Genomic DNA, 26,730 nt, shown 5'->3' with positions numbered 1-26,730 from the left:
ATTTTTTAATGGTAATGATTTATTTCTCCAATTGACTGTTTAAAATTAACTTCATATGTGATACTTTTAATGCACAGAGCAAAATTCGTCATTTCTTTATATTACTCGTTGATATTCGCATTTGCATTAGACCCTTTGCTATTGGCTGCCGCAGGTCTTCTTTCCTGCGCGCGCAGGTTGGAATGAGAGTAATAAGGAAGTAAACAATGTCCACAGAGGGACAAGTAGTGTTTTCAGGGGGGAAAAGAAAGTTTTTGTAGTGCTGTGACAGTAGCAGATTAGCAAAATTCGTCTTCTCGAAACGACGTCGTCGTCTTTGTCTCTAGTGAAACAATATATGCTTGAAGGCACGATTGTGTATTAGATGGTGAGTAACGTTACATTACAAACGCCAAACTGAACAACTCAACTAAGTTACACGGTAAAAATTATTTTTCGAAGTTGTAACATTCATGAAAGAAAGATTATTGGAGTAGATTTCACAAGAAAATACAATTTCAGTATTTCTCACTTTTAATTCAATATGTTACTTGCTGTTTATTTATAGTTATTTGTGAAATGTACTAGTAATTTTGTAAAAATGGTTTAAAAGTAAATCATATGCAACATTTTTTTCAGTGTATTATGCCGATGAAGTTTGAAACGGCAATACAAGATTTATGACACAGACTGTAAAAAATAATCCTTTTGGCATTATTAAATAACCATATAATAGCTGCTATTAAGTAATTATCTATCTTTAAACAATAGACAATCACCAGGATGCTATCAAATCAATGAACTTCTGAACTTCTGTGTGAACTGGTAATTTCAAATGATAGAAAACAAATCCAACATGACTTTTATGCTGAACTAAATGTATTGCATTTGTTATTATTTAGAACCTTCTTTCTGCTCTCCCAGAATAAACCACATCAGGAGCGGATGCACTCTCAGATAGTCTCAGTATAGTTTGCTGCTTTTCATCATCCTCAAGTGCCAACAAGACTAAACATCATGATTGCCACTCGAAACAACACAGCCAGTGCTGCTCCAAACAATAAGGTGAAATACGCCAGGCTGGCAGATAATGATGAAGGCTACATTGATCTACAGGTGAGAACTTGATGCAGAAAATATCTACCCTCTTTGAATATTTTACATATCATGAGATAAAAAAAAACGTGGTTGTTAGCAGGTCTTAAAATTAGAATTAGGGTTTTCACACAAGATAAAAATGAACATAATTAGTATTGTCATTTAAAATGCAGTAAATGGTTTAAAACATTTATTTATTAATTTTTTTTAGACAAATCTCAAAATTGTCCTATGGTGCGACTGTCTCTAGCATGGTTCAATAAATTACAACTTTTATAAATTAAAAACAAAAGCATACAAATGTTAATAAATACCTCAGGCATAATTTTACAAGTGTCTATTTTAGTAAATTTTTCATCAATATATTTCTAAAAGCGTAGGAACTTGATACATTTTGTCACTGAAAATGTCCTCTGGTGTGACACCATATCCTGATTTTAAATCGGGCAATTCTACTGACAAGTTTAATTAGCTGAAGGACCCCATTCAAGGTCATGTTACTGTGAAGCCCATATTTTGTCTCAGAATTGTTAAAATATTTAACTTTTTTGGAACCAGTATTAAAGTGTTTATTTCTGTTGTCATTTGGTGCGACACCCCTATATTCTTAATTCTTTCTATGACACTCAATAGGACACACTTGAGTAAAAATGTTCAAAAAACAGTAAAAGAATTGACAAAGTTAGTGACCCCTTATATTTTCTCAAACATCAGACTTCACACGTCATAACAATATGCAGTTTTTCTTCAAAAGTGGTGTTTTTACAAAAAAAAAGCATTTTTACTGCTTTATATTTGTTACTACCCAAATACAACCTCAGAAGAACAACAACAATACATGACATATTACTCTGTGTCATTATTTATTTAACAAAAATAAAGACAAAATGGAGAAAATGTGTGAAAAACTAAGTACACCCCATGATTTAATAGCTTATAGAACCACCACCTTTAGCAGCAATAACTTTAAGTACCGGTAATCGTTTTCCCTCACATCGTTGTGGAAGAATTTTGGATTTTCCCATAGGCTTATCGCAAAAAAACAAGCTTTGTGATCAACAAAAGTTTATGATACTTACATGTTTTGTCCATCAAGATAATTATCACAGATGAACACAACTTTTATTAAGTTTGAAGCCTAAAAAAAAAGGTAAAGGTAGGCTATAACCGGACTTAACCACGGTCATTTGAGTTAGACTAGTTTATAAGAGCACAATAATGAGCATAATGAGGCTTCAAAAGCGGACTGAGCTTACCTGCTCGGCGTAATGACGTTTAATGTCCCTGACAGCCTCTGTTCTGTAGTCCCATTTAGCCACTTGTTAGCAACCGCCTTTTTCAAGACACGTAACAGCTTCAAAAAATCACGAGTGGGGTAATACAGATGTAATTTATGTTGTAGAATAAAACGTGAAAGTGTCTTGACCTTGTGTTTACCACAGACCTGATTTCAGCTATTAAACAGGTACAAAGATGGCGCCGCCGTGCTCGGTCGCCGTTCAGGTCGCTCCGCTAAGACTTTGCTTTTATTTATTATTCTACTCTCTTTTACTCTCTATTTTTTCCAACGGATCATCTGCTTTGATCTGTTACGACAGCAAATCACTTCTGGAAATTGGTTACCGCTACACTGACCTGTTTCAGGACACTTTCTCCAATCTTCCATCTGAGATTCGCCGGGACGCCGAGTTGAACAATGGCCACTCGAGTCGACGGCGAAGATTCAAAAAACACCGCGGGAAACGCGCTGGGATCCGCAACAGACTGAGAAAAAGAGCATTCAGTCCTCCTCTCCCGAGCATTTTGCTCGCAAATGTCCAATCCTTGGAGAATAAGATGGACGATCTTAGAGCCAGGATAAGTTTTCAACGGGACATGAGAGACTGCAACATCTATTGTCTGTCCGAAACATGGCTCACGCCAGCGGTCCCGGATACAGCCGTGACGCCGTCCGAGAACTTCTCTGTTTTTCGGATGGACAGAACAGCCGAGGCCGGGAAATCTAAAGGCGGTGGAGTGTGTTTCATGATAAACAAGAAATGGTGCGATCCTAGGAACATCTCCATTCTTTCGCGATCCTGCTCGCCTCACTTGGAACATTTAACTCTCATGTGCCGGCCTTTCTACCTACCGAGGGAGTTTTCCTCGGTCATCGCCACTGCTGTTTATATTCCACCACAAGCAGACACGGGGCTGGCTTTATCTGCCCTCCATGATGTGACCAGCGGCTTCATAAACAAACACCCCGACGCTGCTTTCATCGTCGCGGGTGATTTTAACAAAGCAAACCTAAAGAAAGTATTGCCAAACTTTCACCAGCATGTCTCCTGTCCCACACGAGGAGCAAACACACTGGATCATTGCTACTCTCCGTTTAAGAACGCCTACAAAGCTCGTTCACAGCCAGCTTTTGGCAAATCGGACCATGCCGCCATTTTCCTCACACCGGAATATAAACAAAGGCTCGTTCAAGAGCCCCCGGTGAGGAGGGAAGTCAAACGCTGGTCATCCCATTCAGAGATCACGCTACAGGCAGCTCTTGATGACGTCGACTGGGACATGTTCCGCGCGAGTTCTGAAGACGTCAGCGAGTTCACAGAAGTGGCGCTCTGCTTTATTAACACACTGACAGAGCAAGCCACACAAACAATAACTATAACGTCCTTCCCTAATCAGAAACCGTGGGTGGACAGTTCAATTCGCACTGCAGTAAACTCGCGCACCACCGCTTACAATGCCGGTCTCCTAACGGGGGATATGAGGGAGTACAAAGCTTCATGTTACGCTCTCCGGCGCGCCGTTAAAGCCGCAAAACTCCGCTATAAAGACCGAGTGGAATCTCATTTCCAACTCAACGACTCCCGGCGGATGTGGCAGGGACTGAGAACCATCTGTGCTTTTGGAACTAAATCCTCTGCAGAGGTGAGAGCTGATCCGTTACTGGTGAACGAGTTAAACTCTTTCTACGCTCGCTTTGATGGTAATCGCGGCAGCGCGACTCCGGCGAGTGACGCGTCAGAGAGAGTCCCTCAGAGCAGCAACGGTCACGTGATCTCTGTCTCGGAGGACGAGGTTCGGAGGGCACTCAAACGTGTGGATGTCAGGAAAGCTGCTGGGCCGGATGGTATTTCAGGTCGTGTTCTGCGGTCCTGTGCTGATCAGCTCGCAGGGCTCTTTACATCCATATTCAACGAGTCCCTTGCTACATCTGTTGTCCCCACCTCCTTCAAACGATCCTCCATCATCCCTGTACCTAAGATCAGTAAACCCTCTTGCCTAAATGACTATCGTCCAGTGGCTCTCACATCTTTAGTCATGAAGGTCTTTGAGAGACTCATTAAAAACAACATTTGCTCCTCCATTCCTGACACTTTGGACCCTCTTCAGTTTGCCTATCGTCCCAATAGATCGACTGAAGATGCCATTTCTCACGTCCTTCACTCCTGCCTCACTCACATCGACAGCAAAAGTGGGAACTATGTCAGGCTGCTATTTATTGACTATAGCTCAGCCTTTAACACCATAGTTCCCATTAAGCTAACACACAAACTCCTGGATCTAGGCCTGAATTCTTCTCTCTGCCTCTGGATTGAAGATTTCCTCACTGGCAGACCCCAGGCGGTGAGAGTAGGCCAGTTCACCTCCACCTCCATCACCCTGAGTGTTGGAGCTCCACAGGGCTGTGTGCTGAGTCCCCTGCTCTACTCTCTCTACACCCATGACTGTTTGTCCACACACAGCTCCACCTCGATCATCAAGTTTGCTGATGATACTGTTGTCCTGGGTCTCATCTCCAACAACAATGAGACGGCATACTTGGACGAAGTGGAGCAACTGACATCATGGTGCCAGGACAACTGTCTCTCTCTGAATGTTAACAAGACCAAAGAACTGATTGTGGACTTCAGGAAGAGACAGCATCGGTCATACTCCCCTCTCATGATCAGCGGGACACCGGTAGAGAGAGTGAGCAGCTTCAAATACCTGGGTGTGAACATCTCCGAGGATCTGACCTGGACTACACACATCCAGACACAGGTGAAAAAAGCCAGGCAAAGACTGTACCACCTGCGCCAGCTGAGGAAATTCAGGGTTTCACCAGCCATCCTGAAAACTTTCTATCGAGGGGCGATAGAAAGTGTCCTGACTCAGTGCATCACAGCGTGGTACGGGAACAGCACCAGTCACGATTCCAAAGCCCTGCAAAGAGTGGTGCGCTTATCCGAGCGCATCTCAGGCTCAGCTCTCCCGTCTCTGCAGGACATCTACACCAAACGCTGCAGAGGTAGAGCTACTAAAATCATCAGAGACATTAATCACCCTGCAAACTCTCACTTCACCCTGCTGCCATCTGGTAAGCGCTTCCGTAGCCTGATGGCAAAGACTGAAAGACTCAGGAGGAGTTTCTTCCCCCAGGCCATCAGACTCCTGAACTCAGTCACGTGACTCACTTCACCCCCGCACACGCATAAACATACGGTCTTTCAACATTAACATCCACATACTGCAATTGCACTGCACTTTACTTTACGTCCCTATTGTTACTGCGTAACAACCTGTATAAACCTTGCACATTATACTTCCTATATATACATACTATATATTTTATGTTAACCACTTATTTTTAAGTCACAGTTTATCTCACTTATCATCCACATATTTTTTATATTTTTATTTTTATCTTATTTCCTATTTTTATCTTTTACTTGATTTATTTATAATTCTACTTATGTTAATACTTTTTATTCTAACTTTATTCTATTTCTATTTAATTTCTTGTAACTGTTATTTGCACTGTCCATGGAGCGGACCTGTTTACATTTCACTGCCAGTTGTATATTGTGTATATAACTGTGTATGTGACAAATAAAACTCTTGAATCTTGAATCTTGAATAAACCAAAATCCCATTAAAAAAACCCATTGACTTCAGGATAATGGAACCGGATGTGCTAAAATCCTAATTCGCTTCCGCGTTTTGGCCTACAAAGTGATGTCATACACACAGAGAAAAAGGGTGCCAATTTTACCGTTAGGGGTACAACAGCTTGTCACTGGGGCATTACCCTTAAAAGGACATCTTTGTACCTTTTTACTCCTAAAAGGTGCATATTAGTACCATAGACTTAGAGTACAACTACTACATACTAGTAGGTACTACTATGAACCTTTTTGTGGTAAAAAAAAGGTACAAATATGTTATTTTAAAGGTACTGCCCCAGTGACAAGCTGTTGTACCCCTAAAGGGTACAATTTTGACACCCTTTTTCTCTGTGTGTACCTGCACCACTCGATTGTAACACCTTGACTCTTTTCTTTTTCAGCCATTCTGTTGATTTTTTTTTTCTGGTGTGCTTGGGATCATTGTACTGTTGCATGACCCAATGTTTGCCAAGCTTTAGCTCTCAGGCTGATGGCCTCATATTTGACTATAGAATACTTTGGTACAGAGGAGTTAATGGTCAACTCAATGACTGCAAGGTGCCCAGGTCCTGTGGCTGCAAAACAAGCCCAAATCATCACCCCTCCACCACTATGAGGGACAGTTGGTGGTATTATGGTGGCCATACGTTTTGGCCGGACAGTCCGGATTTTAAGCTCCCTGTCCGGAAACTCATTTGTCCTCCTTTTTGGAGTTGCGCTGAATCGGCCTATAAAACGGCCTGCTCTAGAATCTTTTTTGGGACGCAGCAGCATAGTGTCTAATGTCGTAAGATCTCTGCTCAAACAAATGATTGGCTGAAAGTGGTGTCAAATAAATATCTCATATATCATTGGTTAAAAACGTAAACAATCCTCCACGATGTGCTGGCTACGTCATATCATAACGTTAACATACCTGAATGTCAGATGCTCATACCTCATTTAATCCAGAATGGACAAAAGAGCATAAATTTATATCAAAAAGCAGTAGAGACGCTTTTGGTGGATTTTGCACTGTATCACTGTGAAGTGGGCGTTAGTAGGCAAGGGAAAGTCGCCATTGACCGACATGCCAGCACGGAAAAACATAAAAGTAACCGACGAGCCGCAGGTAGGCTACGTCTTCCCTTATGTCATTTTTTCGAGAAGCAACATCACCTCAGGATGACAATCTCTGCTGCAGAGCTTTGTAAAATCGATCATAATCATGCAGTCAAGCATCACCAGTCATACAGAAATACATAACCAAATAATCAGAAAACATTAAATTTCTGGACTTCTGTTAATAACAGAAATACATAAATAAACAAATATGAATGCGAAAAATAAATGAATAAATACACATTTCAGATAGCAAAGAGCTGCCTGAGCTGTTGCAGAGGGTGAACTTCTTTGTTAAAGGTCCCATGGCATGAAATTTTCATTTTATGAGGTATTTCAACATTAATATGAGTTCCCCTAGCCTGAATATTGTCCCCAAGTGGATAGAAATGTTGATCGGTGTAAAACCGAGTTCTGGCTGTCTTTCTCTGCCTTTGAGAAAATGACAGGCCAGACTAGCCAATCCTGAAGTCTCCTGGTTTGAAGTCCAAGCAGGAACGGTTACCTCCCTTTCCTCCACCGAGAGAATCTGTCACGCCCATGCAAACACTCGAGAGATCGTCTCAGGTTACTTGCGTAACCTATGTTCTCTGAGTAGGGAACGAGACGCTGCGTCACTTTAATGACGTAATGGGACGCCCTCTGGGTGTGCCGATTGTCTGAAGCCCTTATAGAATCACGCCAATTGATTGGCTGATGGCGCGCACGTCACCCCACTTGACGCAGTCACCTATATCAGCGCGCGCGCGCCATCTGCTCCTCAGATTTCTCTGCCGAAAAGGAAGGCCTGTCGGCAGCGCAAGGAGCTTGGCAGCGTACGCAGCGTCTCGTTCCCTACTCAGAGAACATAGGTTACGCAAGTAACCTGAGACGTTCTCTTTCATAGGTTCACTCGACGCTGCGTCACTTTAATGACGTAATGGGAACGATATACCAAACACGCCAAGCTAAAGTGCTGCCGTATCTGGCTCAAAGAACACCAGATAACCTGCATGACTAGGTTAAGCAGACAGGACATGCGAACCCGGAGCCATGTCGAGATCCAAACTATAGAATCTCACAAAAGTGTGCGGAGAGGACCAACCTGCCGCCACACAAATATCTTCCAAAAGAGCCCCTCTAAAAAGTGCTTGAGAGGAAGCCACACCTCTGGTAGAATGCGCTCTAATATCAAGAGGTGAAGGTAAACCACGCACCTCATAAGCTAAGGAAATAGCCTCTGTCACCCAATGGGAAACCCTTTGCTTCGAAGCGGCAAGCCCGCGGCGGCCAGCACCGAAGCACACCAACAGCTGGTTAGATTTCCTCCACCCGTCAGAACGGTCAACATAACACTTCAACGCTCGAACTGGGCAGAGCAAATGAAGTTTCTCGTCTTCCTCTGAGCCAAACGGAGGGGGGTGAAAGGAGTGAAGAGTAATAACCTGAGAGCGAAATGACGTGGACAAAACTTTGGGCACATAACCCGGCCTAGGTCTTAAGGTAACCTTGACTAGGCCAGGGGCAAAATCCATACAGGTCCCGTTAACAGAGAGAGCCTGTAGATCGCCCACTCGTTTCAAAGAAGACAGAGCTAACAAAAGAGCAACTTTGAGAGTCAGAATTCGCTCAGGAGCTGACTCCAAAGGCTCAAATGGAGCCAAAGTTAGCCCTTCAAGGACCACGGAGAGGTCCCAAGAGGGAATACCAGGGGAGCGTGCTGGTCTCAGGCGCCTAACCCCTCGCATGAAAGATGAAACCAGTCTATGCTTGCCTAGAGGGATTTCGTCCGACTCCCTACCGGCAGCTATAGCTGCGACATAGACCCGAAGGGTGGTGGCCGCTGCTCCAGCAGCAAACTTCTCCTGCAGGAACTCCAGAACTGAACCAACCGGGCAGTTAACTGGATCTGCTGCATGAGTCGAGCACCACGACTCAAAGACCCTCCACTTGGAGGAATAGAGCTTCCTTGTGGAGGGGGCTCTCGCATTAGCAATGATCTCCTGAACGTCCGCAGAAAGACCAGCGTTTAGTGTCGTTGGCCCTTGATGGGCCATACCCACAACTTCCAAATCTCCGGGTGAGGGTGCCAAATCCTGCCCTGAAGTTGTGTCAAAAGGTCCTTCCTGACCGGTATCTCCCATGGGGAGGAGTCCAGGAGGAGAACCATCTCCGAGAACCAAGTCTGGGATGGCCAGTGTGGAGCCACCAGCAGGAGGCTGGCCCCACTCTCCCTTACTCTGTACAGAACCGCCGGAATCAGCTTGATGGGCGCAGGGCTCCAGACTAACTTTTTTCACTAGGAGCACAGTGGCCCCCAACTGAAAATTTTAGGGGCACAACCAGAAATTTTAGGGGCGCACACCTTAAATCAACATGCTAACCAAATCTACTAATTTCCACTGTATTACTAATAGGGATCGGTATCGTTAAGGTTTGAATGGTATTACTACTCTTACCCATACTGCTTATCGATCCGGTACTTTAACAGTATTCTTACCGGTTCTTTTTATTATACTTTATTTTTATTTTTTTTCTATATAAAAAAACATAATTAAGAACCTAATTAACATGGCTTTATAATCTGAAAAGTAAAATATCTATAGCAAAAGAAACCGCAAAGTTTGAACAAAAATATAAAATATCTATTTGTAAATGGACCAGTGTGCAGGCATTCGGAAGGTCTGCTAACATTAATATTACAGTAAAGAACAGACCTACAAAGAAATCTAATAAAGTAATGAAATGTAAAATAACACTGTATAGTTTTCACTGTATTAATTGATAGATTAATGCTTATTAAAGCTAAAGTTATTAATTCAAGAGATGTGAATATTTTCTATTTGCCTTTTGTTCGATTCAAATTAATGGCTCAATCGTCAGCAGGTTTATTAGACGCTGCCCCTTTAAGACCGATCGAATGTAGAACTAATAATATCATATTCTCCTATTTCTCCAAACTAATTACGCCCATTTAAGATATAAACTGTTAAAATAACTACTCTCCAATCCGGTCATTTTGACACCGGCTATTTGTTGTTTGTTTGATGGTTTAGACGCGCACACAAAGCCTAAAATATTAATTGCAAGTCGGTCCATTTCGCAGCACACACATAAGCCGCCTTGAAGTTGGAAACAGCGTCTCTTGCGCGGATTATTGTGCATTTAATAGCTCTTTATTATCAAACACATCCCGCAGTTTAGCAACAGTAGAGACTGCAGTTTACAACAATCACAGGTTTAGGGAGAAATGACAGCTCAGCTGTGAAGGGAAGGATGTCGCGCTCGACGGAACACGGCTATAGGAATAGTTTTACCTCATATCATCTTTTTATAATTTTTGGAAGCCAAAATCGAAAATAAAATTAGATTAATAGCACGGCACATACCTAAAGTTTAAGCAGACTAAACTTTTGTTTAGTTCTTGGCCATCGTCCCTCATTAAGCTGACTGTGGTGTTGTGTTCGCTGTAGCTCGCTCGCTTTCTCTCTCTTCTGGATTGCGAATGGCAAAAATGCATCACGGACAAATGGTTTAATATTATCTCATATAGAAACGGCTGGCAAAGATAGAATTTGCCAGACATAACGTCTATCAATTATAATTAGTAAGTGTATTTTCTTAATTTCTCCAGTACCGACAGCAGGCAAATTTACTGGTCGCACATGTGCGACTGGATGTAAAATTCAGTCGCACACTCTCAAATTTTAGTCGCAAAATGCGACCATTTAGTCGCACTCTGGAGCCCTGGGGCGGGAACGCATAGAGTTTCAGATTGGGCCATGGATGCGCGAACGCATCTATCCCCAACGGGGCCGGAGATCTCAGAGAAAACCAGAGCCGACACTGGGACGACTCCTTCGAGGCAAAGAGGTCCACTTCCGCTTTCCCGAACATCTCCCAAATCTGTGACACAGTTTGAGGGTTCAGCATCCATTCCCCCGACCGGAGCTTCTTTCTCGACAGATAATCTGCAGCGAGGTTTAAGACTCCGGGTACATGGACTGCTCTCAGGGACAAAAACTTGTCCTGAGACCACAGGAGGAGTCGGCGCGCATGCCTGTCCAGGGTGCGCGACCGTGATCCTCCCTGGCGATTTACGTGAGACACCACTGCCATGTTGTCGGTCCTGATAATGACATGATGTCCCCTGAGTGAGGGGAGAAAATGCTGAAGGGCCAGGGATACCGCTCTCAACTCCAGGCAATTTATGTGCCAGGAGAGAACTTACCCCTCCCAGATCCCCATAGCTGGTCTGCCCTCGAATACCGCACCCCAGCCGGTAAGAGAGGCGTCCGTCGTAACCATTTGGCGACGGAAAACAGCCCCCATCTTGACCCCTTTCTAAAGAAAAAGAGGGTCTCGCCACATTGATAGGGCAAAAAAGCAGCCGCGTGACACCTTCAATAGGCGAAGGGCTGATCCTGTTGGCCGAGCCCCTGAGCGTTTCATCCACCAGAGGAAGGGCCTCATATGGAGCAGTCCCAGGGGAAGCACCGAGGAAGCTGCGGCCATGAGACCCAGGAGCCTGCGACACGTACCCACAGAAACATGATGGCCTAGCCTGAAGCGGACCAAGCATGTTGTGATACTGGAAATCCGAGCAGGGGCCAAACGGGCCTGCATCGGAACGGAATCCAGACGAACACCTAAGAAGGTGGTCTGCTGAGCCGGAGTAAGAACGCTCTTGTCGGTGTTCACTCTCAAGCCAAGAGATTGAACATGTCGAAGAACAACATCTCTGTGATGACAGGCTAACTCCCTGGAGTGGGCCAGAATGAGCCAGTCGTCCAGGTAATTGAGAATACAGATGCCCTGGAGCCTCAGCGGGGGCCAGAGCAGCATCCATACACTTCGTGAACGTCCTTGGTGCCAGGGCAAGGCCGAAGGGAAGGACTTTGTATTGATAAGCCTTCCCTTTGAAGGCGAACCTGAGAAACTTCCTGTGTCGTCTGACAACCTGAATATGGAAGTAAGCATCTCTCAGGTCTATAGTGACAAACCAGTCCTCCGCACGTATCTGAGACAAGATAGTCTTTAGCGTTAGCATCTTGAACTTCCCTTTGTAGAGGGCGAAGTTCAGGCGGCGGAGGTCCAGGATGGGACGCAGACCGCCGTCTTTCTTCGGAACAAGGAAATAACGGCTGAAGAAGCCACATTTCTCCTCTGTAGCCGGAACTTCCTCTATTGCCCCCTTTAGGAGGAGAGAAGAGAGCTCTTGTTGTAGCACAGAAGCCTGAGAGGCGCTGTTTACTACCGTCTGAGCGACCCCATCGAAGCGAGGAGGGTTGCGACAGAACTGAAGCGTGTAGCCTGACTGAATCGTGCGGAGGACCCAGGATGATATCTAGGGCTGTAATCAACCAAAGAAAATCTTGGTCGACTGAAGTCCTGAAATTTTCGACTAAAAATCGACTAAAATGACGTTAGGAAAAAAAAACGTTAAATGAATAAGCTGCACTGTGCGCAGTACTTGGTAGCCTTGTTGTCTGCCTAAATTAATTATAAATAAACATAAAAAACTAGTAGGCTATTTGCAGAATATTAAATCGTTTTTGACCTGATTATTTTGCACTGAAATGAGTCTGACACACGAGTCTGTCGGCTCTGACAGCGTTGCATCACGTGCACCTGCGCAATATCATAGTACTATATTTTCGGAAGTCATAGGCTATGTGTTGTCAACTAGATATCATCACAAGAACTTTTGAGGAATATGCAACATAATTTAGACAATTGTTTTTGTCATATGTATTATAATAACTGACAGACAGTATCATTTCAGCCGCTCTGTGCAGCTCGAACAGGAGCTGAGCTCAGCTTCGCGGCTGAGACACGAATAGACTATTAACTTAAAGCTTTTACTCTTAAACACAAAAGGCACGTCCACTTTAATAAAAAAGGAATATTTATTAAACAAGCCAGATCAAGAGCAGAAAAAACGCTCTCACAATTAAATAAATAATATACAAGAAAACTAGCCGCCTTCAATCTGTCTCTCTTCTCCAGTGGGTTGGGCTAATCCAAAAGAAGTGGAAACAATGGGGGTGTTCTGAAGGCAGACTGTTACCTGTGAAACAGGGTTGCTCTGAAAACACCCCCATTAGCAATTAGTGCTTTCCACCTGATGAAAATGAACGCGGCGCGGCAAAACTGATGAAATGCACGCAGCAAAACTAATGAAATGAACGTGGCTCGGCAAAACTGATGAAATGAACGCGGCAAAACTGACAGAACAGATCCACTTATAGCGCGGTGTTGTGACGCTTCCCCTCATGTGTATGTTGATGGGCGTTCCTCAAGTTTACCGCTATGGGCGTGCGTTTGAGCCAGCGGGAATGAAAAACAAAGGACCCGCGAGAGACTTCTCTTCGCCAGCTGGCTGGGCTAATCCAAAAGAAGTGAAAACAATGGGGGTATTCTGAAGGCAGACTGTTACCTGTGAAACAGGAGTGCTCTCAAAACACCCCCATTAGCAATTAGTGCTTTCCACCTGATGAAATGAACGCGGCCCGGCAAAACTGATTAAATGAACGCAGCAAAAGTAATGAAATGAACGCGGCAAAAAATCGACCAATCAGAATTTTGGTCGAGCCAGAACGTATTGACTAATAATCGACTAATCGACTGGGAGATTACAGCCCTAATGATATCCCTGGCAAAAGCTTCCACTCGTGGAAGAAATTTGACAAAGTGGGAGGTATGATGAGGTGCGATGGACATACCTGAGTTAGGGTGTCGAGCTGGACCTCTGAGGGGGGTGTGGCCATCCGCAGAGGAGAGCACGTGGCGTCCTGGCGCGGAGTAGGCAGTGGAAGGCTGGGCCGCTCTGGTTCCCGGAGAAGACCGGATGTGTCTCCGTCTGGACGAGCAGCGGATGGTGAGCCAATCAGACGTGAGGGGAGAAAGCAGACAGCGTCTCCTTCCTTCAGCGCCGGAAAAGGCGAGGATAGAGTCGGTTCTGTATTCCGAAGCGCGCTGGGCGGCGGAAATGACAGAGCTGGATAGGGAGAGCTGGTGGGGGGCGGGCAGAAACGCTTGCGCGGTCTGACCCAGCCCCGGTCGTGAACTGCAGCTCCCCTTTTTCTGACCGGAGGGTCAGGAGCGACTCGAAGTGGCCGAAGCAGAAGGTTTGCTGGGCCGCTTTGGGTCGATGCGTCTGTGAGGACGTTGACGGGGAAATAGACGACCGCGAGCTCCCCAGACCGTGGTGGGTGGAGGATAACTCTGGTCGCTCCTCCGGGCGGTAAACTCTCTTTTGAAAGAGGGGCGATCTCTGGACTGAGAGGGGGAGGGGAGGGGGAGGGGGAGGGGAGGGGGAAGGAGGGGAGGGGGAGGGAGCGTCCCTCGCTCTCCTCGCTCTCCTCGGCATGAACTGCTTAAGAGCGGCAGACTGGGATTTTGCAGATCTGAACTTCTCAACCACAGTATTAACCGCCTCCCCAAACAATCCGGACTGGGAAATCGGAGCGTCCATAAGGAAAACTTTTTCCTTATCACGAATCTCAGTGAGATTGAGCCATAAGTGGCGCTCCGCCGCCACCGCACCCGCCATAGAGCGCCCTACAGCGCGAGCTGTGTGTTTAGTAGCCCGTAACGCCAAATCCGTGGCTTTACGAAGCTCCTTTACAGCTTCTGGTGTCAAACCGGTGCCCTCGTCCATTTCCTTCAATACATCCGCCTGATAGGCCTGGAGAATGGCCATAGTATGAAGGGCCATGCCAGCCTGACCAGCCGCCATGTAGGATTTTCCAATCAGGGCAGAAGTGGTCCTACACGGCTTAGTGGGAAGAAGGGGGCGGGACTTCCACGAGGGAGCTGAAGATGGCGCGAGGTGAGTGGCCAGCGTGTCCTCAACCGCGGGAATAGCGGAATAGCCCTGTTCCTCAGAACCCACGAGGTTGATGAAATCGGCGGCTGCCGCGTTAGTTAGGCGGGCTGAGGACGGCTGCTTCCAGGATCTGGAAATCTCACTGTGTAGATCACTGAAGAATGGTAGCTTCCTCCGCGGAGGCCTAGAATTAGGGCCGCTGAGGAATCTCTCATCCAACCGAGAAGATTGAGCTTTGCGGGGTTCATCCGGCCACTCGATCGCGAGCTTCTGTGTAGCGCGCGCGAGTACATCCACAAGCTCGTCATATGCCGCTGATGGCCGCGCTTCCTGGCCGCTTGGCGGGAGAGCGTCGTCCGTATTTGCCGCACCGAAATCCTCGGAGTCGGATGCTGCAGTGAAAATGATGGGACAGAGATAATCATGCGAGTATTCCACAGGCGGAGTCCCGCGCACGTGCTCGGGGGAGAGAGGGAGAGAAAGGGCGAGGCCCGTCTGCTCGCACTCCACATCCTCGAGCTCTACATCCGAACCCCAGGTAGCGGATCCAAGAGAGGCCTGCGCGGCCTCGGGAGAGCGACGGGGAAAAACGGATGACTACCTCTCAAAAAACGCGAGCCTCGCGCGGAGGGTTTTGAGAAGGAGGTTATCGCAGTATTTACAGTTAGAGAACCCCTGAACCGCGTCGCGTGCATGAGGAAATCCCAGACATTTAATGCACTTACTGTGGGGATCCTCGATCGCGATGAAGCGAGTGCACGGCGGTGGGCAACGTCTGAATTCCATAGCACTTCACCAAGAGGAGAACAAAGTTCCACAATCCGCGGTCGCTGAAGTGCTGAGGTAGATATCGACCGAAATCCTAGAATTTTGGGCCAGAAAAATCGAAAACCGAAGGGCATGAAATGGCCGCTTCGTGAAGGCAGATAAATCTGAGGAGCAGATGGCGCGCGCGCGTATGCGCGCTGATATAGGTGACTGCGTCAAGTGGGGCGACGTGCGCGCCATCAGCCAATCAATTGGCGTGATTCTATAAGGGCTTCAGACAATCGGCACACCCAGAGGGCGTCCCATTACGTCATTAAAGTGACGCAGCGTCGAGTGAACCTATGAAAGAGAACATGGGTTGTGAACGAGTGAACGCTGGCAGTTTCTCAGTGTTTGGATGTACAAATGAAAACAGAAGTCTTTTTTCAGTTCCTTCTGATCTGTGATCAGTGATTTCTTATGTGTAGCTAATTATTTATTAATCGTGCACACACTGCGGCTTCTCTCTCTCCCGACAGAACGGTGTTTTCTATCTTGTGAGTCAGTCTTTTTGTACGTCCTCGTCGCGTCTATCTTTTCTTAAATGTGCATACAGTCGGGAGTTTCTGCTCAACATCGGAGATAAACCTCACGCACGCCGAAGCTCGGCCTTCAACATCCCCGACCCCCAGTACTGCATCTGGCCCACAGCGGAGGCACCAAACGCGGCGTGAGATTAAGCAGAAGGGGGGTAAGCGTGAGCGTATCCGGCTAGGCTAGCCAGCTTTCCCCACAATAAACTGGATTACATTCGATTACTGCTGTTGTGTCTTTGTTTGCGCTGTGTAAGTTACTCAATGCGCGTCACTGACGCTTTTGATATGATTGGATCATATCTAGAAATAATGCTTTAATCAAACTTACTAACTCGTTCATCTCGCTGTAATGGTAACTTACATTGCATGTGTTACAAAGTTGGTAGAATAATGATGAAGATGGACTCGGCGAGTTTTGCTGCGTTCATTTAACGTTAATCAGTTTTGCCGCGCTGCGTTCATTTCATCAGGTGGAAAGCACTAATTGCTAATGGGGGTGTTTTCAGAGCACCCCTGTTTCACAGGTAACAGTCTGTCTTCAGAACACCCCCATTGTTTCCACTTCTTTTGGATTAGCCCAGCCAACTGGAGAAGAGAGACAGATTGAAGAAGGCTAGTTTTCTTGTATATTATTTATTTAATTGTGAGAGCGTTTTTTCTGCTCTTGATCTGGCTTGTTTAATAAATATTCCTTTTTTTTATTAAACTGGACGTGCCTTTTGTGTTTAAGAGTAAAAGCTTTACGTTAATAGTCTATTCGTGTCTCAGCCGCGAAGCTGAGCTCAGCTCCTGTTCGAGCTGCACAGAGCGGCTGAAATTATACTGTCTGTCAGTTATTATAATACATATGAGAAAAACAATTGTCTAAATTATGTTGCATATTCCTCAAAAGTTCTTGTGATGATATCTAGTTGACAACACAGTACTATATTTTCGGAAGTCATAGGCTATGATATTGCGCAGATGCACGTGATGCAGCGCTGTCAGAGCCACAGACTCGTGTGTCAGACGAATTTCAGTGCAAAATAATCAGCTGAAAACGATTTAATATTCTGCAAATAGCCTACTAGTTTTTTATGTTTATTTATAATTAATTTAGGCAGACAACAAGGCTTCCAAGTACTGCACACAGTGCAGCTTATATTCATTTAACGTTTTTTTTCCTAACGTCACTTTAGTCGATTTTTAGTCGAAAATTTCAGGACTTCAGTCGACCAAGATTTTCTTTGGTTGATTACAGCCCTAGACATTTTATGATGTAAAAATCATACTAACAATATAAGTACACCTCAGGAAACACTATAAAATAGAAAAATGCCATGCCATGGGACCTTTAAGAACTGAAATGTGTTTTTCGCATTCATTATTTGTTTATTTATGTATTTCTGTTATTTTCAGAAGTCCAGTTTTCAGGCACTGTGCACTTTGCAAGACAGGTTCATCTCAGTGGTCAGTTTTCGAAACAGACATCACAATACAAATACTGTGAACAAACACTTTTCTGCCTCTTCTGTTACACATAGGTCTATATCAAGATATATCGTAGATCAAATTGTCTGGCAATGATTACATTTACATTTACATTTAGTCATTTAGCAGACGCTTTTATCCAAAGCGACTTACAAATGAGAGCAAAAGAAGCAACTAGAACAGTCAAGGGCAACAGTATGCAAGTGCTGTAGCAAGTCTCAGTTAATCTAGCTCAGAACACACAGGACAGTTTTTTTTTTATTTATTTTTATTTATTGATTTATTTATTTTTTCTTTTTAAATAAATTAGACAGACAGAAAATGAATAGAATGATAAGTGCTATTCTTGATTGGTCAGGTGCTGCTGGAAGAGATGTGTCTTTAGGTGTTTTTTGAAAATGGCTACAGACTCGGCCGCACGAATTGAGATAGGCAGGTCATTCCACCAGGTGGGAACAGCCCAGGAAACGCTCCGTGAGAGCGATTTCATGCCTCTCTGGTATGGCACCACAAGGCGTCGTTCACTAGCAGAAAGTAAGTTCCTGGAGGGTGTGTAGGTCTGAACGAGCGAGTTTAGGTATATTGGTGCAGAGCCAGTGGTTGCTTTGAAGGCGAGCACCAGTGCCTTGAATTTGATGCGAGCAGCTATTGGCAGCCAGTGCAGACTGATGAAGAGAGGCGTGACGTGCGCTCTCTTCGGCTCATTAAAGACCAACCTCGCCGCTGCATTCTGGATCAGTTGCAAGGGTTTGATAGTGCATGCCGGAAGGCCCGCTAGAAGAGCATTACAGTAGTCCAGTCTGGAGAGAACAAGAGCTTGGACCAGTAGTTGTGTGGCATGCTCTGATAGGAAGGGTCTAATCTTCCTAATGTTGTATAATGCAAATCTACAGGATCGGGTTGTTGCAGTAATGTGGTCAGTGAATTTTAGCTGATCATCAATCACAACTCCAAGGTTCCTGGCTGTCCTGGACGGAGTTATGGTTGATGAACCTAGCTGAATGGAGAGATTGTGGTGAAGTGCTGGGTTGGCAGAGACAACAAGAAGTTCTGTCTTTGCAAGGTTAAGTTGAAGGTGATGTTCCTTCATCCAGGCAGAAATGTATGTTAGGCAGGCAGCGATACGAACACCAACCGATGGATCATCTGGTTGAAATGAGAAGTAGAGTTGAGTGTCGTCGGCATAGCAGTGATAGGAAAAGCCATGTTTCTGAATGACCGATCCCAGTGATGACATGTAGATGGAGAAGAGAAGTGGTCCAAGCACTGAGCCCTGGGGAACTCCAGTAGCTAGATGATGTGATTTAGACACTTCACCTCTCCATGACACCCTGAAGGACCTACCTGAGAGTTAAGACTTGAACCACTGGAGAGCAGTTCCTGAGATGCCCATCTTCATGAGAGTTGACAGGAGGATCCGGTGGTTAACTGTGTCAAAAGCAGCAGACAAATCCAGTAAGATAAGTACTGTGGATTTGGAAGCTGCTCTTGCCTGTCTGATTAGAGTAGGCTATTGCAGAATCACTGTATCACGATACCATTGATATGATGGACAACATTGTGCTGTAGTTGTGAGTCCCATGCAATTATTCTTGCCTCACTAAATTCCGCAAAGTGTCCTCCTTTTTGGTGTTATGGAAATGGCCCCCCTGGTGTTTGCAGTGCGCACATTTTGATGCTTAAATTATGTTCTAAATTATGAATGGGTCAAACACGTTTGCAAAACGGCCTGAGTCCACTTGAATTAGTGTGGACTGCTCTCTCACTGAATCATCTGAAGCGATTTCTCATTCAGTAAAATAAACAGACAGTATTGAGAGGACCAGCACTGTTTTTCAGTATTTCCTCTGTGAACATGCTCTAAATGGATTTCTGACAATTTCATTGCTTTTTGCAGTTTTCAGATTTAGAAACGTTTAAAACGTCTAGAGATAGAGTAGGCTCTACTCTGTCTGCGGCACTGATGCTCTGAAAGATGCGTAATAGTTAGGCTATATGGTTATTTAACTTTATAGTGTTAAATAAAAAAACTTTTGTGCGGTCCGTCAGATGAAATCCAGGTGTCCATGCTTTCTCCGTCCATGCAATAAATGAACATCCTTCAATGAGCACGGATTTCTAGTGTAGCCTATTTACTTGAACTTCTTAGGTAGCCTAATATCTATGGTTTAACCCATTTCAGAGGCAGCCAAAATTAGAATTTGAAAGGACTGAATAAAGCTCTCTATGAACTTGATGCCCACTGACTGACATGTAGGCTATGCGCATGAATCACTGTCACACGCACAGTCTCACGCAAAGAGAAATATTGTAAGTTACTGCATAATTCATTTTTTACAAGCCGAATAATACAGCATCATAGATACATTTTTATCTATGTCTTTTAACTATTATAGTATTTTGAAGGACAAAAACATAAAGTTTAACTGAATGTGGAAAAAAGAAAACCCACACATACCGGCACAGACAGCCTTCTTCACAACCTGAAGAACCCTGTGGGTTGCTTTTTTCCTCATGCCTTTTCAATTTTATATAATGAAATAGCCAGTAAAATAAAGGCTTCTTAATCATTTGAAGAAGAGTGCCTTGGATTTTCTTTTTTCCACATTCATTTGAATTGCTGACCCCAAAGAGCACCTTCAAACATCTCATTGAATTCCCTGAGCACCCTGGACTTTTTTGCCTTTCCAATAAACTTTTTATTGGCTTTTACATCAAGTCAGTTGTCACTTTACTTTGCGCGAGGCCCTGTGCGGTTGCACACTTGGCACAGCCCTTGCGACGGTACTGGGTGTTTGTGCCAATATGCTGTGTTTGGTTTTCGCCAAACGTGGCGTTGTACATTATGTCTAAACATCTCCATCTTTGGTTCCAGAAGCCTTGTTGTTTTGGTTCAGTCTTTTTCTAATTGTGCTGTCATGAACATCTTATCTGAGGCCCTGTTTACACCTGATATTAAGATGCATTTTGATCGATTGAATCACAAGTGGACAACGCTAAATACAGGTGTAAACAGGGTGTAAAACATTTTGAGCTTTTGAAGATGTTTTTGACCATGATTTCTTTCATAGTCTAAATCAGGGTTAATTTTGACAGCAAATTTTGATTTAGTTTTAGACTTTTAGTCATAGTCTTTTGTCTAAAATGGCATTTAGCTGTAGTCATATTTTAGTCACCTGATTTGTTTTTAGTTTTTAGTCTAGTTTTAGTTTATAGATTTAGTCAACTAAAATCTAATGAGTTTAGTTAAATTGTAATGCATTAATTAACTCACAAAAGAGAGCTCAGTTCACTTTTTGTTTATTTTTTAAAAACATCTATATCGTTTTTTTTTTATAATTTTGTATTTCTGTTTTAGTTAGTATATCAGGTTAAGCTAAAGCTTCCAATAAGTTTAAGTTTATTTATTTTGTTTAATTTCAGTTAACATTTATTTAATTTCAAGTAATGATGATTTCTTTATTTTATTTATGGTTTTAGTTAACTATTATAACCCTGATATTTTATTGAATAATATGTGTCAAACACTGTTCTTAGTCTTTCCTCCTGACTATGAATTAAATCGGAATGAAATTAAATACAGTTTATTGTGTAACCAAAAACTTATATATAATGCTTGACTTTTAATTATAAACAAGCTCGAAATACTCAGTGACTCTTATTTTGAAATGTCTGCACCTTACTATTACAGTTGCAGGATGCTCATTCAAGTTCAGATGAGGGAGATAAAATAGGTTGTTGACGAAAATTATGAGAAATCATTCGCCAACGAAATTAACACTGGTGTAAATGCTCATGTGGTCGAATGTGTTCCAACAGCGTAAAAAAGACTGCGTACTGTCTGCCTGACCTAACGCGTAAACATTATTGGAAGTGCGCTAGCCAGGATTTAAATTTTGGTTTTACGAGACGAAAAACGTACAAGGCACTCTCTCTATTCACTCTGGGCTTGTTCATTATTGCGCAAACTTATTTTGTCCATTAGATCGAAAGATGTGAAAAAACCCCATACATTTACCCTCCCATAGACCCTCCCCTCGAAGAAATCAGGACAGAAGTGATTAAAAGTGGACAAAAGAGGCAAAAAAAATACCAGTTGTAAACGGGAACGTGTCGCTTTCGTCCACTTGTGATCCGATCGACAAAAATGCATCTTTATACCAGGTGTAAGTAAACAGGGCCTGAGATGTAGCTGTTGGTTTTTTTTGCAGTTTTTCTGAGCATTACACGATCTGACCTTGGGGTGAATTTGCTGGGACGTCCACTCCTGGGAAGATTCGCAACTGTCTTGAGTGTTAAATGGCTGTGTAACCCTTCTACACAGAAGGGCACAGCTTCTCTAAGATCATTGGTGATATCTTTCTTCCTTGGCATTTTCTTAACACACCCCTGAATGCTCCAGACCAGGAAACTGCAAAAACTTCTGCTTTTATAGAGTTGGTCAATCAAATGCATTTGATTAGCAGCGCCTGACTGTTACTTACCCTCTTAATTCCTATGGAAGTAAGGGTGTACTTAGTTTTTCACACATGGCGTCTCCATTTTGGCCGAGTTTTTGTTAAAGGTTACATAACACACAGTTTCTGCAAATCTCATGTTGATCTTGAGTACCTATAGAGTAGTATTGCATCCTTCATATCTCCGAAGAGTCTTTAGTTTTATCATATTTATAAAAGACATATACGCTGTACCGATTCTTTCCAAAAACAGCCGAACTCGTGGAGGCGTGCAGTGGGCGGAGCTAAAAAATCAAGAGCACACATACACCTATGACACATAGGCTGCGTCTGAAATCGCGTACTATGTGAGTAGGTACTACATTTGAATTTGAACGAACTTCACGTCCGTTAAAAAAGTACGTTCTATATAGTATGAATGAATGTAGTATGATTGTAATCCGGACGTACTACAACCGCCATGTTGTCATGATCATGTGACCTACCAGTGTCAGTTGCGTCCCATCACCTCCATTCATAAATTGTCTCCCGTGGCCTCATGGGATAGTAAAGTGTCCATCGAATGCACACTTCAGAATCTCGCCGGAAGTAGTAGGTCATCCGGGTACTTTTCGAATACTATGAATTCGGACATACTACTCTGTTGGCATACTGTTTTTCGCATACTATATAGTAGAGAAGTATTCGATTTCGGACGCAGCTATACACACAGAGAAGTGCCCATTTATCCAAGGAATACCGCCCTTTATGACGTCATACAGGGCCATACTCGGAAAAAACTCTCCGAAATTTGTTCGAATCCTGAAGGAGTGAATTTAGCACAGAAATACTCCGTCATGCGTCCAACTCGTTTTTTGAAATGTTGGCCATATTTAGCATGAGAATCAGTATGCATGAAATAGCATTATACCCCAAATAACCTCCATTAGACCCCCCCCCCCACCCCCCCATAAATAATAACACGGTGTAATATGTCATGTTGTTGTTCATCTGGGTTGTATCTACCTACTTTTAAGACCTGCTAACCACCAGATGATTTGTATTATGTCCTGGTACGTAAAACCATTGAATTTCTTTTTCACATGACTGTAAATGTTATTGCATATGTATCTATTGTGTCATATATTAAATTAAACACTGTTTTATAGTTCAAGAAAACCCCACCTAAAGTACCCTACAAGGCCATTGCCCTGGCAACGTTCCTATTTCTGATTGGCTCTGTATTGATAATTATTGGATCACTTCTTTTGGCAGGATCCATTAATGTCACGGTGAGTAGACTCAAAACTGCTGAATTGCAATTGAAAAAGGTGAAGTGTATCTGTCACTATGTTTGACATTGTAATTTATGGTCTTGTTGTAGCACCCAGATCGCACAATTCCAGTTCTCATCATCGGCGTACTGATCTTTCTTCCTGGATTCTATCATTTGCGGATTGCTTATTATGCTGCCAAGGGTTACCGTGGTTATTCTTACGATGACATCCCAGACTTTGACAACTAAATGGATCTAGTCATACTAAATGCTGTTACTTCTGTGTGTTATTCTGCAGCTGTTTTGCATGATTTGCCTTCAAACATTCATTCTCTGTTTACTATAAGTCTCTCTAGGAGAGAAACCGTGGCACACAGTGGCTTGGCTGAGCTTTATTGAGCTGAACACCTTTATTTTACCAAAAGAAGTGCAATATTAAGATTATTTATTTAGCTAAATACCTAAAAGGCCAAGAAGAAATATGCTGATATTTTCCTAGCTTTTGTAAAACTATTTGAAGAAGTATCATTTTAAAAACTAGAAATGTATGTTTTCTGTAATGGAGCATCTGTTATTTACTGTGTATATACTATCAGTGAAACGTTTGGACACATTTGGAATTTGGAATTTTTTCACATATGTACATTGATAAAATATATACATTTTCTTTTATTTTTATTTTTTACCTGGATAAGTTCTGTGGCCTGTTGCACAAAGCCGGTTTGGGTTTTAACCCAGGTAAGTTTGCGGTTAGATTGAGCAAACTCTGTTTTTTTTCAGGCTTATGAAGGTGGATTGGTTTTTAGCAGTGTTCATCACCATAGTAACTTGGCTAACCTGATTTGGAGCAGGTTTTATTCTGGGTTAGAGATCGCAAACCCAAACTGGACCAATCAGCTGCAAGTAAAGATGCAATAAAGCCACACCCCTTGTATCTCGCGTTCCAAATTAAAGCAGTATATAAGCTTTAGAGACAAAATTGCTCATCTTTTGGTGCTAATTATTTATTATATTTATATTATATGAATTATAATTACTTTTAATTCATATAATATATTCATATAATTATTATATTAATCGACAAGTAGCCAAATATTAATATAAATATAATACATACATTCATAATTCTTTTAAACAACATGTATTCATTTGAGCTCTTTGTGAACCTATAATAATTAGGCATATTTCTTTGATTCACATCATGCATTGATATAGTCAGATATTCTTTCGGCTGCCTTCTCAACTTTATTCCTGCTTTGTAAACGCATTTAATTTCATGATAATTTTCAAAACGATCTCTCAATCTTCAGAAGAGAAGTGAATTGCGCCGTCTCTCTTGTGAGAAGTGAATCAAACGGACACGGTGATTGGCTGTTTACCGCACGTGTCACACTTTCAGGTGCATGCGCTTCAGAGTTAATCGCAAACTCTGGATTAAACCTGAGTTGACAGAACGTTTATACCAAGCTTTGAGAGACCGTTGAACTTGATCTAAACCAGGTTGGATGTATTTGGATTTGTCAACTCTAAACCTACCCTGAAACTCCGAGTTTGTTCAGCTAGCTTCATGCAACAGGCCTTCTTCACAATGTGAAACAGTGTAGTAGCTGCAATGAAGGGTGGTGACTTATAAAGTACATAAGAAAATATGTAAGATATAGATATAAGATAATTATGATTGGTGTCACTTTTTTTACTTTTTTCTACATTTTTCCATATACTTCTATTTGTGTTCCCATACTTCCATGTGTTATTTTGTAGTTTTAATGACTTTACCATTATTTTAAAATGTGGATAACAGTAAAAAAAAAAAAGAGGTAATGTGTCCCAAGTTTTACATGTATTGTGGTTGCTGTGGCAGTATTGTCTTGTGGAATAAACTGGTTTCATTCTGTCATCTGTTTGGTTTAAATAATGACTACATGAAGTATTGATGTTCACCTTCTTGTGCTGCTTTATTTTGAGGGAGCAAAAAGTGTTGTGTTTTGAGAACCACTGAAGGTTATGAGAAGTATGAATTAATTATTTTAAATTAGAATTTAAAATAACCTTATAAGGAGACGATCAATGATATACAAGGCCATATTATGGTCTGGGTAGATTAGATGGTAAGTAAACAATCAGGTTTTGTAATTGTGTTTGATGCAGGATAAATGGGTAGGAATCTAATTGACTTTGACAAGGGCCAAATTATTATGGTAGGGCGACTGGATCAAATTCGCACAACATTTTAATGATGGTAATGGGATAAATGTGTCACAACACACTGCATCACACTCTGCTGCATATGGGGCTCGGTAGCCGCAAAAAACAACAACAAAGTGCCAATGAAGACCCCTGTCCACCGTTGAAAGCACCTACAATGGGCAAGCAAGTATCGGAACTGCGGCTAAATTCCTGAAGGGAATGAGGAAATTTGATCATGCCACCCCCCTTTTGATATCCCTCCATTGGCTTCCAATAAATTACAGAATTGAATATAAAATTTGATTACTGGTATATAAATCTTTAAAAGATTTAGCACCTTCTTATCTGTCAAACTGACTCAATTTATATTCTCCCACTAGAAGTCTTAGAACAGAAACTAAACTTCTCCTTCAGGATACAGATAACCCGGTTAAAATCAAGTGGTAACCGAGCTTTTGAAGTGGCAGGCCTCGAACAGGCTTCCACTGTATATCAGATCGACTTCCTCTCTCTCTGAGTTCAAGTCATGTCTTAAAACGTATTTATTTTCTGTTGCTTTTAGCTCATTGTCCTGAACTGTGTTTATTTTTTATCTGTGTTTCTAGTTACTATTGGCTCTGTTTTCTATTTGCACTCTGGTCGGCCAGTGGCCGTTTTTAAATGTGCTCTATGAATAAACTGAACTGAACTGGACCTTGGAACAGTGGAAGAAGGTTGCCTATCCAATGAGTCTGTTTTCTTTAACATCACGTGTAAGTGTTTGCCATTTACCTGGGAATTTGATGCACTGTGGGATGATGACAAACCGGTGGAGGGAGTGTGATGCTCTGGTGCTCTGGGCAATGTTCTGCTGGGAAACCCTGGCTCCGGCCATTCACATGGGCGTAAATTTGACATGTGCCACCTACCTAACCATTGTTGCAGACCAGGTACACCCCTTAATGACAGTGGTGTACTCTGATGGAAGTGACCTGTTTCAGCAGGATAATGTACACTGCAATGATTGTTTAGGAATGGTTTGAGGAACATGATGAAGAGTTCAAGGTATTGCCTTGGGCTTGGCTTCCAAATTCCCCAGATCTCAATCCAATTGAGCATCTGTGGGATG

The 26,730-nt window shown here is 43.0% G+C and overlaps 1 protein-coding gene across 2 annotated transcripts; it reads left to right on the top strand.

The window, feature by feature from the left end:
• The first annotated feature begins 186 nt into the window (after positions 1–186).
• tmem230a (transmembrane protein 230a) lies at positions 187–25,332 on the top strand. Of its 2 annotated transcripts, none has more exons than XM_079804116.1 (4): positions 187–367; positions 904–1,095; positions 23,329–23,451; positions 23,544–25,332. In XM_079804116.1, the coding sequence occupies exons 2-4, from the start codon at positions 997–999 to the stop codon at positions 23,682–23,684; spliced, it is 363 nt and encodes a 120-aa protein (XP_079660242.1). In that variant the 5' UTR covers positions 187–367; positions 904–996; the 3' UTR covers positions 23,685–25,332. The 2 variants fall into 2 exon arrangements, with proteins under 2 accessions (XP_079660242.1, XP_079660243.1); XM_079804117.1 differs by having other exon boundaries at positions 208–367; positions 882–1,095.
• Positions 25,333–26,730: the final 1,398 nt, after the last annotated feature.

This window comes from Gobio gobio (genome assembly GCF_949357685.1).
Source record: "Gobio gobio genome assembly, chromosome: 22".
In the NCBI taxonomy this organism is placed as follows: Eukaryota; Metazoa; Chordata; class Actinopteri; order Cypriniformes; family Gobionidae; genus Gobio; species Gobio gobio.
Note: the sequence above shows the minus strand (reverse complement) of the source record. Positions and strands in the feature narration are given on the sequence as shown.